The 13,300-nt window shown below is 40.7% G+C and overlaps 1 protein-coding gene and 1 long non-coding RNA gene across 5 annotated transcripts in view; one reads left to right on the plus strand and one right to left on the minus strand.

Annotated features, from left to right (window-relative positions):
• The window catches only part of PLCH1 (phospholipase C eta 1), a 203,036-nt gene that overhangs the window by 40,660 nt on the left and 149,076 nt on the right, over positions 1-13,300 (minus strand). The window contains exons 8-10 of the mRNA XM_038571271.1: positions 12,086-12,179; positions 9,315-9,518; positions 1,953-2,073 (exon numbers count right to left, since the gene is read on the minus strand). Of these exons, the coding sequence (XP_038427199.1) occupies positions 1,953-2,073; positions 9,315-9,518; positions 12,086-12,179 (419 nt within the window). The remainder of the gene's footprint in view (positions 1-1,952; positions 2,074-9,314; positions 9,519-12,085; positions 12,180-13,300) is intronic.
• The window catches only part of LOC119877441, a 28,263-nt gene continuing 24,210 nt past the window's right edge, over positions 9,248-13,300 (plus strand). For all 4 annotated transcript variants that reach the window (XR_005377247.1, XR_005377246.1, XR_005377244.1 and 1 more), the window contains exon 1: positions 9,248-9,396. This is a non-coding gene — a long non-coding RNA (uncharacterized LOC119877441). The remainder of the gene's footprint in view (positions 9,397-13,300) is intronic.

Raw genomic sequence — 13,300 nt, forward strand, 5'->3', positions numbered from 1 at the left:
CTCCAGGATCACACCCTGGGCTGAAGGTGGCGCTAAACCGCTGAGCCACCAGGGCTGCCCAACCTCATGGTTAATAAATATGAAGACTAAATATTAAAGATTTTAAAGGCTATGAACTTTCATTAAATTAATTTTATGCAATTGTAGTTTTGTTTCTTTTAATTACAAAAAAAAAAAAAAGCATTTCTTAGCTGTCCAGTATGTTGCAGGTACCTGCTAGGCAATAAAAACATGAATAAGATACAGACCCATATTTCCAATGAGCTCAAGGTCTTAAAGACTCAAAAGAGGGACGCCTGGGTGTGGCTCAGCGGTTGAGCATCTGCCTTTGGCCCAGTGCATGACTCCGGGGTCCCAGGATCGAGTCCCACGTCGGGCTCCCTGCATGGAGCCTGCTTCTCCCTCTGCCTGTGTCTCTGCCTCTCTCTCTCTTTCTCTCTCTTTCTCTCTGTGTGTCTCTCATGAATAAATAAATAAAATCTTAAAAAAAAAATCAAAAGGAGGCAGGAAACCAAGAGCTATAAAAGTACTTACATAGATAAAATAGAAATATGCTCAGGGTGCCAGGAACAGAGAAAAGAGCATTTACATCAGCTGGTGTATCAGTAAGTTTGCCAGAGGGACAATGTCTAAGCAGTCTGGAAAAATGAATAAGGATTAGGTAGGTGGGAAGAATGTACCAGGCAATGAGGTAAGGAGTTGTGAAAGAACCGGGGTCACTAGGGAATCCAAAAGACAATAAAGGCAGAAACCTCCATCTCTGTGGAGCAATGATGGAAGATCCTGGAAGAGAAAGGAGAGGCCAAGCCCTGAAGGACAGGAAGACAGGACTGTACCACAGGGAGCTTCTGAAGGACTTTAAGAATTGTAACATCATGCGTTAACTTTTTAGGAGGGGAAATATCGCACCTGTGTAGAGGATGACCCAAAGGGAAATGAAAATGGAGTCAAAAGATAATTTAGGAGGTACAATTGCCAAGAATTGGCTGAATCTAGGATGATTTGGTTTTTGGCTAACGACACTGGTAGACAGGGCTGCCCCTAAATAAATGGAAATAGAGCCAGAGGAGATTTGGCATTATGAGACGCTGAGTTGAGTTTGGGATGCAAGCTCCATGATGGTAGGGGTCTTCTTTGATCTGTGCCGTGGTTTGGTTTTCTGCACCTATTGCAGTAGGCCTGGCTTAGAGCAGACACCATTAAACACCTGAATAAATAATGACATTTCTAGATTTTGAGGTACCTATGGGATACTCAGGTGATTTTTTTTTTTACTAAGCATTTTTCTACATAGCTCTGAAACTTGGGGGAAAGTTCTGGACATATAATTAACCCAAAGGTAGAACAATGGCAACAACTTAAGAAACAGTGACTATTATAGAGGAATGGGGAAATGGATTAGAAGACCACGAGCCAAAAAGAAAAAAAAAGAGTGCGAATCAATGACAGCATAGAGGGGAATATTATAATAGAAGGCCCCAAAAAAGCAAGTATTGAGGAGAAAAGAGTCACCACTATCCCATGCTAAGGAAGAGACGAGTGACACAAGGATGCTAGACATTTCAGTATGTTTAGGACATTCAGCAAGCTGATGAACCAAGCTGTTTTACTGTATTGTAATATAATATCAATAAACTATTTATCATGCTCAGGAACCTACATTTCCAGACTTTCTGAACACTCTAGAAATGCTGAAGTCTATCTTTGCAAGAACATGCTTCAAGGAACCAATGTTTTGAGATAGAATGGGGTAAGAAATAAATGGAGCATGAGGAAGTACAAACATGGAGCCCATTTTATTTGCTCACAATGTTTTGTTGGGAAGGAAGGAGGGAACTAGGGTCATAGGAAGGGAGATGAAGGCTCCCAAGGAGGGTGTGTGGTGTTATAGTTGTGGTGCATCAGCCAATGCTCTGTGTGCAGGCTTAGCTCCCAAATGTTGCTGTACTTACTCGTTCTTCACAAAGGCATGCTTGTTGATGGTCTCCACAACATCTCTGAAGAGAATTTTTGAAGTCAGAGTGTAACCATGGTGGACCACTGGCTCTCCATCTGGGCCATCCCAACAGTCAACTGCCAAAAACAGAACTTCACATCAACAATGCAAAGCTGCTGGTATTTGCTAATGTTTCTGGAACTATCAGGCGAATGTTATTTTAAGTTTATTATTTGAGATTATACATGTTACGATCACAACAAAGATTATCAGACAGACAGATGGGTGCTCTGGCATATTTATCAGAATAAGGAATTAAAGATAATAAATGATTTCTTTCTAAGTGCTTTTAGTTAGCAAAGATGTCATATTCACAAGCAACCAAGCATTTACTAAGAAAGCTCATTAGAAATCAATCTAAATCCAATCAAGAATGCCCAAGGACAGTGACACTTCTTAACAGGTGGTTTCTCCAATTTCACTTCTTCATTTTCAGTTTACTAAAGTCCTTTAGTAAATTGCAGTGACCCTCCCAAATCGGTAAGAGAGTTTTTCATTACTATTCTCTTAAACTCATCGTGTATCTATTAGATTTTCATTTTATTAATCTACAGTAGCTACAAAATACGGGCAAATGACTGAATCATTTAAAGCCTTGCTTTCCCCCATTGATAAAAGGAAATGATGGTCGCATTTGCATCATAAGCTTGAGTGGTGACTATGTAAAGCTGCTTATAATCCTGCATGATACATAGTAATTGTGATGTTTTTTTTTTAAGATTTTATTTATTTATGACAGACACAGAGAGAAAGAGGCAGAGACACAGGAAGAGGGAGAAGCAGGCTCCATGCAGGGAGCCCAACATGGGACTCGATCCTGGGTCTCTAGGATCATACCCTGGGCTAAAGGTGGCGCTAAACCACTGAGCCACCGGGGCTGCCCCAGTAACTGTGACTGTTATTGATAATATTGATATGGGGTTTTTAAAAATATTTTTTTTATTTATTCACTAGAGGGACAGAGACACAGGCAAAGGGCGAAGCCTTTTTTTTTTTTTTTATCTTCAAAAAAAAAAAAAAGAATAAAGATGCTATTAAGAAGATTGAAGGTTTGGGGATAGGAGCATAAAGAGCCACACTGTCCCTTTGGGCCTTGCAAATGAGGTCAAATGTACCAAAGACATTTTCTTTTCTTTTTTTTTTCTTTTTCTCCCAAAGACATTTTCTAAGAAGAGAAGCTCTGTCCATCTTTTGACATGTACTTGACATTCTTTAATTTGTCTTTGGATATGGGTATAAGAAGAAGGAACAGAGGTTTCAAAAGTATGTATTTGAATAATTTAGACCCTGAGTTAGCCCCGTTGTGGAGGAAAAAGGGCATAACAGGGTTTCTCATGAACTAACATCCTGACAAAAAGAACTGCTGTGGACAAGGCAGCGCCATGCCTGACTCGATCACCACGTGTACATAAAAGGAGCCCCTAAAACTACACTGGTCATGCGAGGAGGTGCTCTTTTGCTAACATGTATCACAAAGAATAGCCATAGTCGGGGACGGTTCTTTCTAGATCTAACTTCATCACCCGCCTGCTGAAGAGGGTCACACCACTCCCAAATTGTAACTGGCATCCAAACACGTGGCAATCGTAGCCCAGTCCAAAGGACAGCGAAGGTTCCTGTAAGAGCTCATGCTGTGATGGCCATGCTGGCAAGATGGAAATCCTCTAACCAATCCTCCTAGCCACCAAATCACCAGGGGCCCGTTTTTCAATCATGTCACATATTAGAGGCCCCTGAAAGCCCCGACAAAGAGTTGGTCAGTCCCGCAGGCCGGCCGAGCAGCTAACGTGACAGCTTTTCGTAATGGAACTTCGAATGTTCCATTCTGATAGCGCTCCCGGAGGTAACAGGAAAGGTTGTAAACCGATTACAGCAGTGATGCGACATCGGTTCCATAATGAGGGTGAAAATCCCCCGGACAGAACATCCATATTTATTAGGCAACCTGGGCTGAAAATCAAGGGAATGAAAGGCCATGTAAAAAAAAAAAAAAAAAAAAAGTTATCCAGTTGACTTGCTGACAAATCCACTTCACCAAAAAAGACTTATTAGTCTTCCCAAGACACTATATATATCCTGACCAAGGACATTCCTACAGCTGAACTAATGGAGACAGAAAACACAACATTATCAAACTAGAAGCTTGGAAGTAGAGAGAGTCTTCAGGTCACAGTAGCATGAAGGGCCTGTCCAGAATCATTACTCTCTACCTCTAAGTGCTATGCTTGGCAAAAGCTGCTTCCAAAAAATATCTGTGGGACCTGAAATATTCAATCCATGACCTGCTACATTCCATAAATCACATTCTTTAAATATTCTAGCTATAGCTATTTAAGGGTAAAAACAACTTCATCTGGACCCGTGGTAGAGGACATAGCACTGGGGGTAGGTATGCCAGTGCCTCTGAAGCCCAAGCTTCTTCAGCTGTGAACGCTGATCTTCAAAGCACACGGCTGACAGAAGTAGGTAGGAGAGCACAGAAGACCCTGTCATCAAATTCTCAGTCTTCAGGAACAGATACATATTTAGGTGGTAGTCCTAATCTCAAACCAAGCAAATTTAAAGCCAGCCTCCCCTCAGTGCCGCACTTCACCTTCTCTCTAGCCTTCCTTATGTGACCTGGTGGTCCTCAACTGATCCCTCCTAGGGCTCATCACGCCATTTGATGTTTGCTCCTCCAGAAAGCACATAGACTTCCCGGAGAACTGCAGAATGGGGGAGTTAAGTCAATTTGAGTTCAAATCTCTGGTCCCAAACTTCCTTGCTTATACGAACTTGAGCTGCTTAAACCCCTCCAAGCTGGGGTGTCCTCTTAAGGCAATTATTGTATCTCCCTTAATGTCATAAGAATCAAATGAGAATGTATGGAAAGCACTCCATCAGGTCCTAGCTCACAAAAGGGGCTGAAAACATGGTAGTTCTCCTGTTCCTTCCTATAGTACATCCAAAGCCAAAGGGATAACCATAATTTTGAACAGAAAATAAATCCCAGACAAAGATGACCAAGTCTCTCAGATAAATAGAATTCTTCTCCTCAACAAAAACCTCCCAGAAATAGTAACTGGACTTTCACTGCCCACATATAGACTATTCCAGTAGTAATAGCTTCAAGGAAACCAAATAATAGGGAAGAAATCTGCTGATACAAGCTGGTAAGGGAGGTATTGGAGAGATTGCATGTCCTTTAAAGTTGCACCATAGCTGTGCATAGTCTAAGTTTGTGGGAAGAGCTGGAGCTAAGTAATCTTTTAGAAAAGGAGAACCAGGGCAGCTCCAGTGGCCCAGAGGTTTAGCATCGCCTTCAGCCCGGGGTGTGATCCTGGAGACCCAGGATCGAGTCCCACATCAGGCTCCCTGCATGGAGCCTGCTTCTCTCTCTGCCTGTGTCTCTGCCTCTCTCTCTCTCTGTGTCTGTCATGAATAAATAAATAAAGTCTTTAAAAAAAAAAAATAGAAAAGGAGAATCAAGTAGCCTCTTTCTATTACTTTGCTCATCGGCAGTTAGGAAGAAAGAAGGGAGGTACAAGAGAAGGCCCATGTCCAATATCATCTACCGTACACAATTAAAAGCTCTCATGTTAAAATGAAAAGACCCCTAAAAAAGCTAAGATTAAAAATCCTTTGTACCTTGAAAAAAAAAAATATTTGTATCTTGCTTTGAATTATCTCAATCAGATAACTTCCCTTCTAATGCCCGAAATAAAACCTGGAAGATTCGATGTTCTGATTCAGTACAAGGAGCTGATCATGCGAACATGGCTGGGCTTGGGTAGGACACTGATTTTGGATAGCAAACCAAAAAAAGGGAAGACGGGGTACCTGATGGACCTGGAAAGCAAAAGAAATACTGCACAGGACACAGCCAAACTGGGTTCAGCAAAACTGCAAAAAACGGTCTGGAGCTAACGATCGCGTCATGGAGTCATCACAAGTCCTGCTCCATACTTGGCCTCCAAGGAAATGTCACCATTTAATATGACAGGCAACCATCACTGTGACTCCAATGAGGGTATGTGCCCAGGGAAGCTCCAAGCACGTCAGACATGTGGAACTTCTGGAATGTTGAATGAACAAAGGGTTGAATAATGGCTGAGAGCGGAATGTCATCTCGAGACCTCCTAAAAGGTTTTTATGTTAATATTTTATAAGCTTCTTCATTATTCAGTTGCTTAAGCTACTCAATTGTCAGTCACTTGTGTCAGTAGATGTTCTCTGCATCAACCGCAAACATGCCAGGGCTTAAAGCATGAATTTCCAGAACACGGAATGTGCAGTGTCCTGATTGTTCTGTACGTAGACACTTTTTAACGCCTGTCCAGTTTTTTGTAAATTGACCCTTAAAACATGCCAGAAACTCTGACAAAGACCCGTCCAGTTACTAGTCTTATGGCCCTACTGCTCTACCTGTTCCCCCCCCACTATTCCACCCCAAGAACCTGTTCTCTACCAGCACACACACCCCAAAAAGAGATGCCCCTTTGCTCCATGGAATCTCCATCCCATCCCAGACAGACCCCCTCTTATCATCAGACTCTTTTTTTTTTTTAATTTTTTTTTTAATTTTTATTTATTTATGATAGTCACAGAGAGCGAGAGAGAGAGGCAGAGACATAGGCAGAGGGAGAAGCAGGCTCCATGCACCGGGAGCCCGATGTGGGATTCGATCCCGGGTCTCCAGGATCGCGCCCTGGGCCAAAGGCAGGCGCCAAACCGCTGCGCCACCCAGGGATCCCCTCATCAGACTCTTTTTGGAGTTCTCTTTAACCTCCTTAGGACAGTTGCCTCGAAGGACACTACCTTTCTCTGCAGATGCTTTTTTTATATAAATCACAGACCAGGAAGCATTCTCTAGGACTCTATAACTACTTTTAAATAATAATTCTCCTACATTCATTTACAAAACAAACAAACAAGCAAACTTTAAACTTTATCCAACTCTACCTTTTTGGAATCTTCCAAGTGACTTTCCTATAGCTTGTTTGTTTTTGTTTTTGTTTTTGTTTTTTTTGCACTTAGGTATCTGGATTACAGTTTTTAATCTCCAACTTTAATCTTAAAATTTTTAACATTTAATCTACCTGTCAACATCCTTTGTGAGTTAAAAGTCCATTGGGGGCGATTTACTCTTAGCTTTGACCCCCCAAGTGCTAACGATCCCATCTCCACTCTATTTCTTTTTTTTTCCCCACTCTGTTTCATTCATGCTCACCCAAGACACGCCGTGGATACAGTCATCACCTGTAACTATATCCAAAAATCCCACTCTGTGATAACAATTCTCTGTTCTTATTTTTTGTATGTCTGATGACAGCTTTCTCCATATTTCTAGCTCTTGGAGTCTTCTAGTCCCTTTACCTTATCCTGTGGCCCCTTATCCACTTCTTTTCCTTTCTTAGACTCATGGACCTCTGACTAATTCCTTAAAAGAGCTCTCACCAACACCTCGAAGATATTTTATGTGACCTAGAAATCTAGAGGCTTGGATCAATTCTACAATCTATCTTCACTGCTCCTACATCTAATCTGCTGGGAATGGGGTGGGAGGAGTCTAAGCATGCAGATTTTGTATAACAAAAAGACCGTTTTAAGACTATTTTTGAAATTAATTAGGACTTCCCCAGATTATCTTGTCAACTCCTTTCTCATTGTTTGTTGATCTTAAGCCCCCAAACCAACTTCCACCCATTTTACACTTAATAGATGGTGCTCTCTTCCCAGAGAAAGGAGAGGCTATCAGGTATGGACTCCTTCAAAATCTCATCCCCTTGTCCCATCTAAAAATAAAACCCATGTCCTCATTTCTTCTTCTTCCAAGTCCCAAAACCTCCCCAAACTGTATCACTCAGTTTTCTCTGAATGCAGAAAAATGCCAAGTGACAACCCACAGCAGCTGCCCCCAACTTCCCACTAGCATGTCTCCAAAACTACTCTAACAAGAGACACCAATAAGTTTCCAGCTGTCAAATGCAACCAGATTGGATAAATTAGTCTTTACCTTATTTTACTTTTCTGTTGCATGGGACATTTTTGATCATTTCCTCCCTGAGGTCCAGGTGGCCATTCTCTGTTAGTCCCTGTTGGTTCCCCTCGCTCCTCCTACATCTAAATGCTGGATCGCTTACCCCCTCAGTCCGCTCCTCTCGGTAAGTGATCTTATACACTTTCAAGATTTTTAACTCTCACTTACAAAACTCAGAACGATGGAATCTATATCTTGCCTGGATCTTTTCATTGAGTTCAGATGTTATTATCCAACTGACTGACAAAAATGTCCACGTAAATGTTACAAAGTCACCACAAACTCAAGTGATGGAAAACCAAACTCGCGAACCCTCTTCTTCCCAGACTGCCCACAGTGTGTGGTGGCACCATTCACTCATTACAGCTCTCACCCTCATTCCTTACATCCTTCACTTCTTGCACCAGGTCCTGTTGAGTTTGCTGCTTTAACATGGATGGAATCGTCTCTCCCCCTCACTTAGTCCAAGTTTTTATAACCCTCCCTTTGAATCATTGTTAATAGCCTTCCCACCATTCTCCTTGCTCTATCTAGCTTCACCCCCCTTTCCCTCCACAAACACGTGTTCTAAAAAAAAAAAAAAATGTCCTCCTACACGGTGACCCAAGTGATCTTTCTAAAGTTCAAGTCTGATCCTATCACTATACGTATTAAAACCCTTAACTGGACCCTTGTTACCAAAGGCTAGATCTGGAATTCCTCAAACCCTTTAACCCTTTATGACTGACCCAAGTTTACCTTCCCAGCCTACCTATTTCGTATCACATTTTATCTCACACCTTACTCTCCGTACCACCTTTCTTTACCATGCATATGACTGGCCTGCTGGAATTCTCACACTGTACTGTTTTTAAGGGTCACCTGTTCTGCTAGACCATCAGCGCCTTGAAGACAGAAACCAATATTCACATCTTCACGATCAAGATGCCACTAGAAATTTAATAAATGTTGTTGATTGATAGACCATGAGGTGTCTTAAAAACAAAGAGTTATCCTGAACCACTTTTGCCATTGTTTAGTCAAAAATATCTTTCTAGGAAAATGTCCATTTTCATCACAATTTTTCAGCAATAGCAGGTATGTTTCCTAACTTCCAGTACATCCCTCTCTCCTTCCTGACTGGATAATAAGGAGGAGCCAGAGGGCATTATGAGTTAAGGAGGACTCTATTATGAGCAGAAAAATGGTTCTGGTTGGTGTGAGTGCGTATTTCAGGTCTCCACTATTTATACTAGACTTGACTGGCCGACTAAAGGACACGGTCACCAACACGCAGCAGAGCTCAGGCAAAGCACAAACCTTCCACGCAGCGACAGCCCTCCTGTAGCACCCGTGCATACATGTCCACTTTGGACTGGGAAAGGAGCTGGTCCCCGGTCAGGTATGTGTTGTGAGAGGAAGCGATGTAGTAGTTGCACAGAGGCTGATCCATGTCCTGGTACACCTCATGGTGCAGTGGGTTAAATATGTCACAAGCAGGACTACGCATGAAATTTGTGAACCCTGTGGAACAAAGAAAGAGTAAAATACTATAGCTTTCAAAGCATAGGTACTTAATTGACTCCAACAGAGACAACAGAGATTAAAGTATGTTCGTAGCCACCAGCTTACTTATGCTCAGGACAGCTACTGCGAGGAATACTAAAGCGATGAGATTTGCCTCAGGTCAAACTGTGTCAACAATTTGAAATATGACTGGAGAACAGCAGTTTAAACATAACCTACAGAAAAATAAGTCGACTTTTCAAGAGTTTTGATTGAGTGAGGGAGAGGGCTTACTGCAAAGCCACTCAGGAATTAACTGAGCTCCAGCTATGATCAGCCAGCGTGAGCTAGTGGGTGACTGAGGCAATGTTAAAGCCATAGTGACACAAAGTGCTACACTGATCAACCAGCCACTATACGTGATTAATTTAAAAAACAGTATTGTTAGTGCCATAGTTGAGGTCGCAGGTCAAAAGTTAGGCACAGCCTAAGTGTGAGTGTCATCGTTTGGCTACGAAATTGGTTTGGGCCGGCAACTTTTTACAACTTTAAAATAGTGTTTAAAAAAATAAATAAAATAGTGTTTACAGGGCAGCCCGGGTGGCTCGGCGGTTTAGTGCCGCCTTCAGCCCAGGATGTGGTCCTGGAGACCCCAGGATCGAGTCCCGCGTCAGGCTCCCTGCATGGAATGGAGCCTGCTTCTCCCTCTGCCTGTGTCTCTGCCTCTGTGTGTGTGTGTGTGTGTCTCATGAATAAATAAATAAAATCTTTTTTAAAAAAATAAAAAATAAATAAATAAATAGTGTTTACAGATTATGCAGAAATACAGAGAACAAGCTAACAGTTGCAAAAGGGGAAAGAACGAAGGGGGATGGGCAAAATGGGTGAAGACAAGGAGGAGGTCCGGGCTCCCAGTTACGGAATGAACAAGTCACAGGAATAAAAGGCACAGCACAGGGACTACAGTCGATAATATTGTAATAGCGATGTGACAAGACAGACAGTAGCTACAGTTGTGAGCACAGCATAACGTACAAACTTGTCAAATCACTAAGCGGTGCACCCAAAACCAATTTAACAGTGTGTATCAGCTGGACTCAGATAAAGAAATAAACAAATACATATTATGTAGAAAACACGATCCGTTTTCTACAGTTTTGCAAAACAGAATACCGGAGTAGAAGAGGCATTCGTTAATAGAGGAATAAATACAGGAGGGACCCACAAGTACCTACGACTTGTTTCAAGTCTTCAAGAATCATGTGGTAAAGCTGTATCTGTAAATATCCTCTAAGACTCTGGAGAATTTCTTCATGCCTATCCGTATTTCCACAATGTAGAAATCATGTTTAATTCCATTTGCAGGGTCGGGGGGAGAAGGGCCACCAAGGAAAACATTTATTTCTTAGTAAAGGCCCAAATTAGTTTATCTTTTCTAGTTCTTTTAAAAATGGTTCTTATTGATATAAATTTTAAATTATTCCTTTCTTTTAATTACCTCCACCCCAGGAAGTAAACAGGTGGCATCAAAACCCTCTTGTCCACACTGAGCCTGAAAGAAGAGGGAGGAATAGAAGGCCAACAATCTAAAATAGTAAGAAGACCATGGCTTTGGATGCTCTTGAGGACAATGGGGTGCCTCAGTTTTCTTCCATGAAGATTGTTGGTTCTGACTCAGACTTGATCTCTTCTTGGATACCAGCCTGCTGTTTATTTTCCCACATATTTTAAATATATATAACTTACACATACATGTAGCTATATTCACATTCATGTGTAAGATCCTCGAAGCTAGATTCTAAGTACATAACAGTGGGCAAATTACTTAATGTCTTTGAGAGCCTCACTTTCCTCAACTATATAATGAAATAGTTGTATTAACAAAATTTGTGGTTCCAACAACCTCTCCACTGCTACCAGCTAGGTAAAAGAAAAGTTCTTTGCAAATATTTTTAAAGAGACATGTACTTTCAAGTCGCTAGTGTCACGGATCAGTTATTTTAAGATCAAATTTCCTTTTTGAAATTACCAGGTTGAAGTCTTCCAAAATGAGCCATTTGAGAAAAGTCTAAATATTTCTTGACATCTATCATATACATGGTGGGATCAAGCTGACTTGGAGTGGAAAATGCATATCATCATTACAAAACGAAGAGAAATAGCAATGTCATGGCATCTGTTTTGTAGAAAGATAAGACTGTATTGTGAGTTTTATTTGAATCATCTGTAATCCATGAACATTTCTGGATTTTTTTTCTACAAATTTTGCTAGAATGTAATTTAGTACTAACTGCATTGAGAAACAAGAAATTAAGAATATTGGTTATTTTAAGGGAGGCAGACCATAAGAGACTCTTAACTACAGGGAACAAACTGAGGGTTGCTGGATGGGAGAGGGCCAGGGGGATGGGGCAATTGGGTGATGGACATTAAGGCAGGCACATGATGTAATGAGCCCTGGGTGTTGTATGCAACAGATGAATCACTAAACTTTACCCCCAAAACTAACAATACACTTTATGTGAACTAAAAAAATTTTAAATAAATCTTGAAAGGAAAAGAAAAAGGAACATTAGTTATTTTACCTTCTATGCCAAGAACATTTTTTGCCTTATTTTCTTCTGAAACTTCAAATTTTCTTACGATGTCAAGACAATAGTCTGTTGTCACATTACTCATCTAAACGAAACAGAACATTAGTAGAGCACCTGCAATTTCATGAGATACTTTCCTCTGCTAAAAAGGGCACACTTTTTAAGCATCCCTGATACAGTGCAAAGTGGTTAAATGAGCAATGTTTGAGATTACTGGTGTCATAGCAACTTTGGAAAATGATCATCTCAATCTTCCCATGTTATCTTTCAGATTTAATCCGTAAAGACATCCCTTCAGGTACTAGACAAATGTACTCTATGAAGCAAAATTAATAAAATTAAATCAATAATCAATGCAAACCCACTGCCAAAATCTACTTATCGAAAGCTAATAGCAATCTGCAAGTTAATGTTTTCTACACAAACACTAAAATTTGCCAATCATAAATATATAGAGAAAAAAATGATTCCCTACCAAAACAGAATGCTCTAGGTAAATCCACACATGTGTGTAGATCTATAGATCTTCCCACTGAATCACAAGAGCAAGGTGCCATGATGATTCAAGATCCCAAAGGTTAGCAAGAGAAAGTGAAACCAGAAAGCTAGGTGAAGCACCCTAGCCTAACAAAGAACTCTGGAGCTAAGGGCTTGTGCTCAAATCAGCAAGCTTATATTATTATTAGTGGGATCTTGAACGAGTCACTTACCTTCTCTGTGGCTATCAGGTAGTTGTGAGAATTAAATGAATTACTATCAACATGTGACATCACAAAGGCAGTGCATGCTATTACAAGTTGTTCTCAAGGTTGCCGCATTACATACTTAGTGTCACTGGGAAACGCAAACTCTTCGGGAATAATTTCTTTAATTAAATAGCAACATGTAGGATGTGATGGTTTGATCAAAATTCCTTTGAGCTCCAAGGTCTAACAGTGACATTTAAAAATACTAATAAATAGTGATAGAGGAAGCTAATCCTGTGAGCCCGTATTTCATATTTCAATGCTGTTTCTCAAATATTCTATTATCTCTTAGGTTCAATATTTATGTTTTAGTGAAATCTAATTTTTCTAAACTGTCATTTAATGGCATTTAAATCTTCTGCAAGGGAACAAAAGCTCTGTTATTCAGTATTTTTTTGTCTGCTAGAAAGAACATAGAATGCTTTTTTCCCCCAAACTAGCCACACAATGGTTGATGCAT

Source organism: Canis lupus, chromosome 23, assembly GCF_011100685.1.
Source record: "Canis lupus familiaris isolate Mischka breed German Shepherd chromosome 23, alternate assembly UU_Cfam_GSD_1.0, whole genome shotgun sequence".
NCBI lineage: Eukaryota > Metazoa > Chordata > Mammalia > Carnivora > Canidae > Canis > Canis lupus.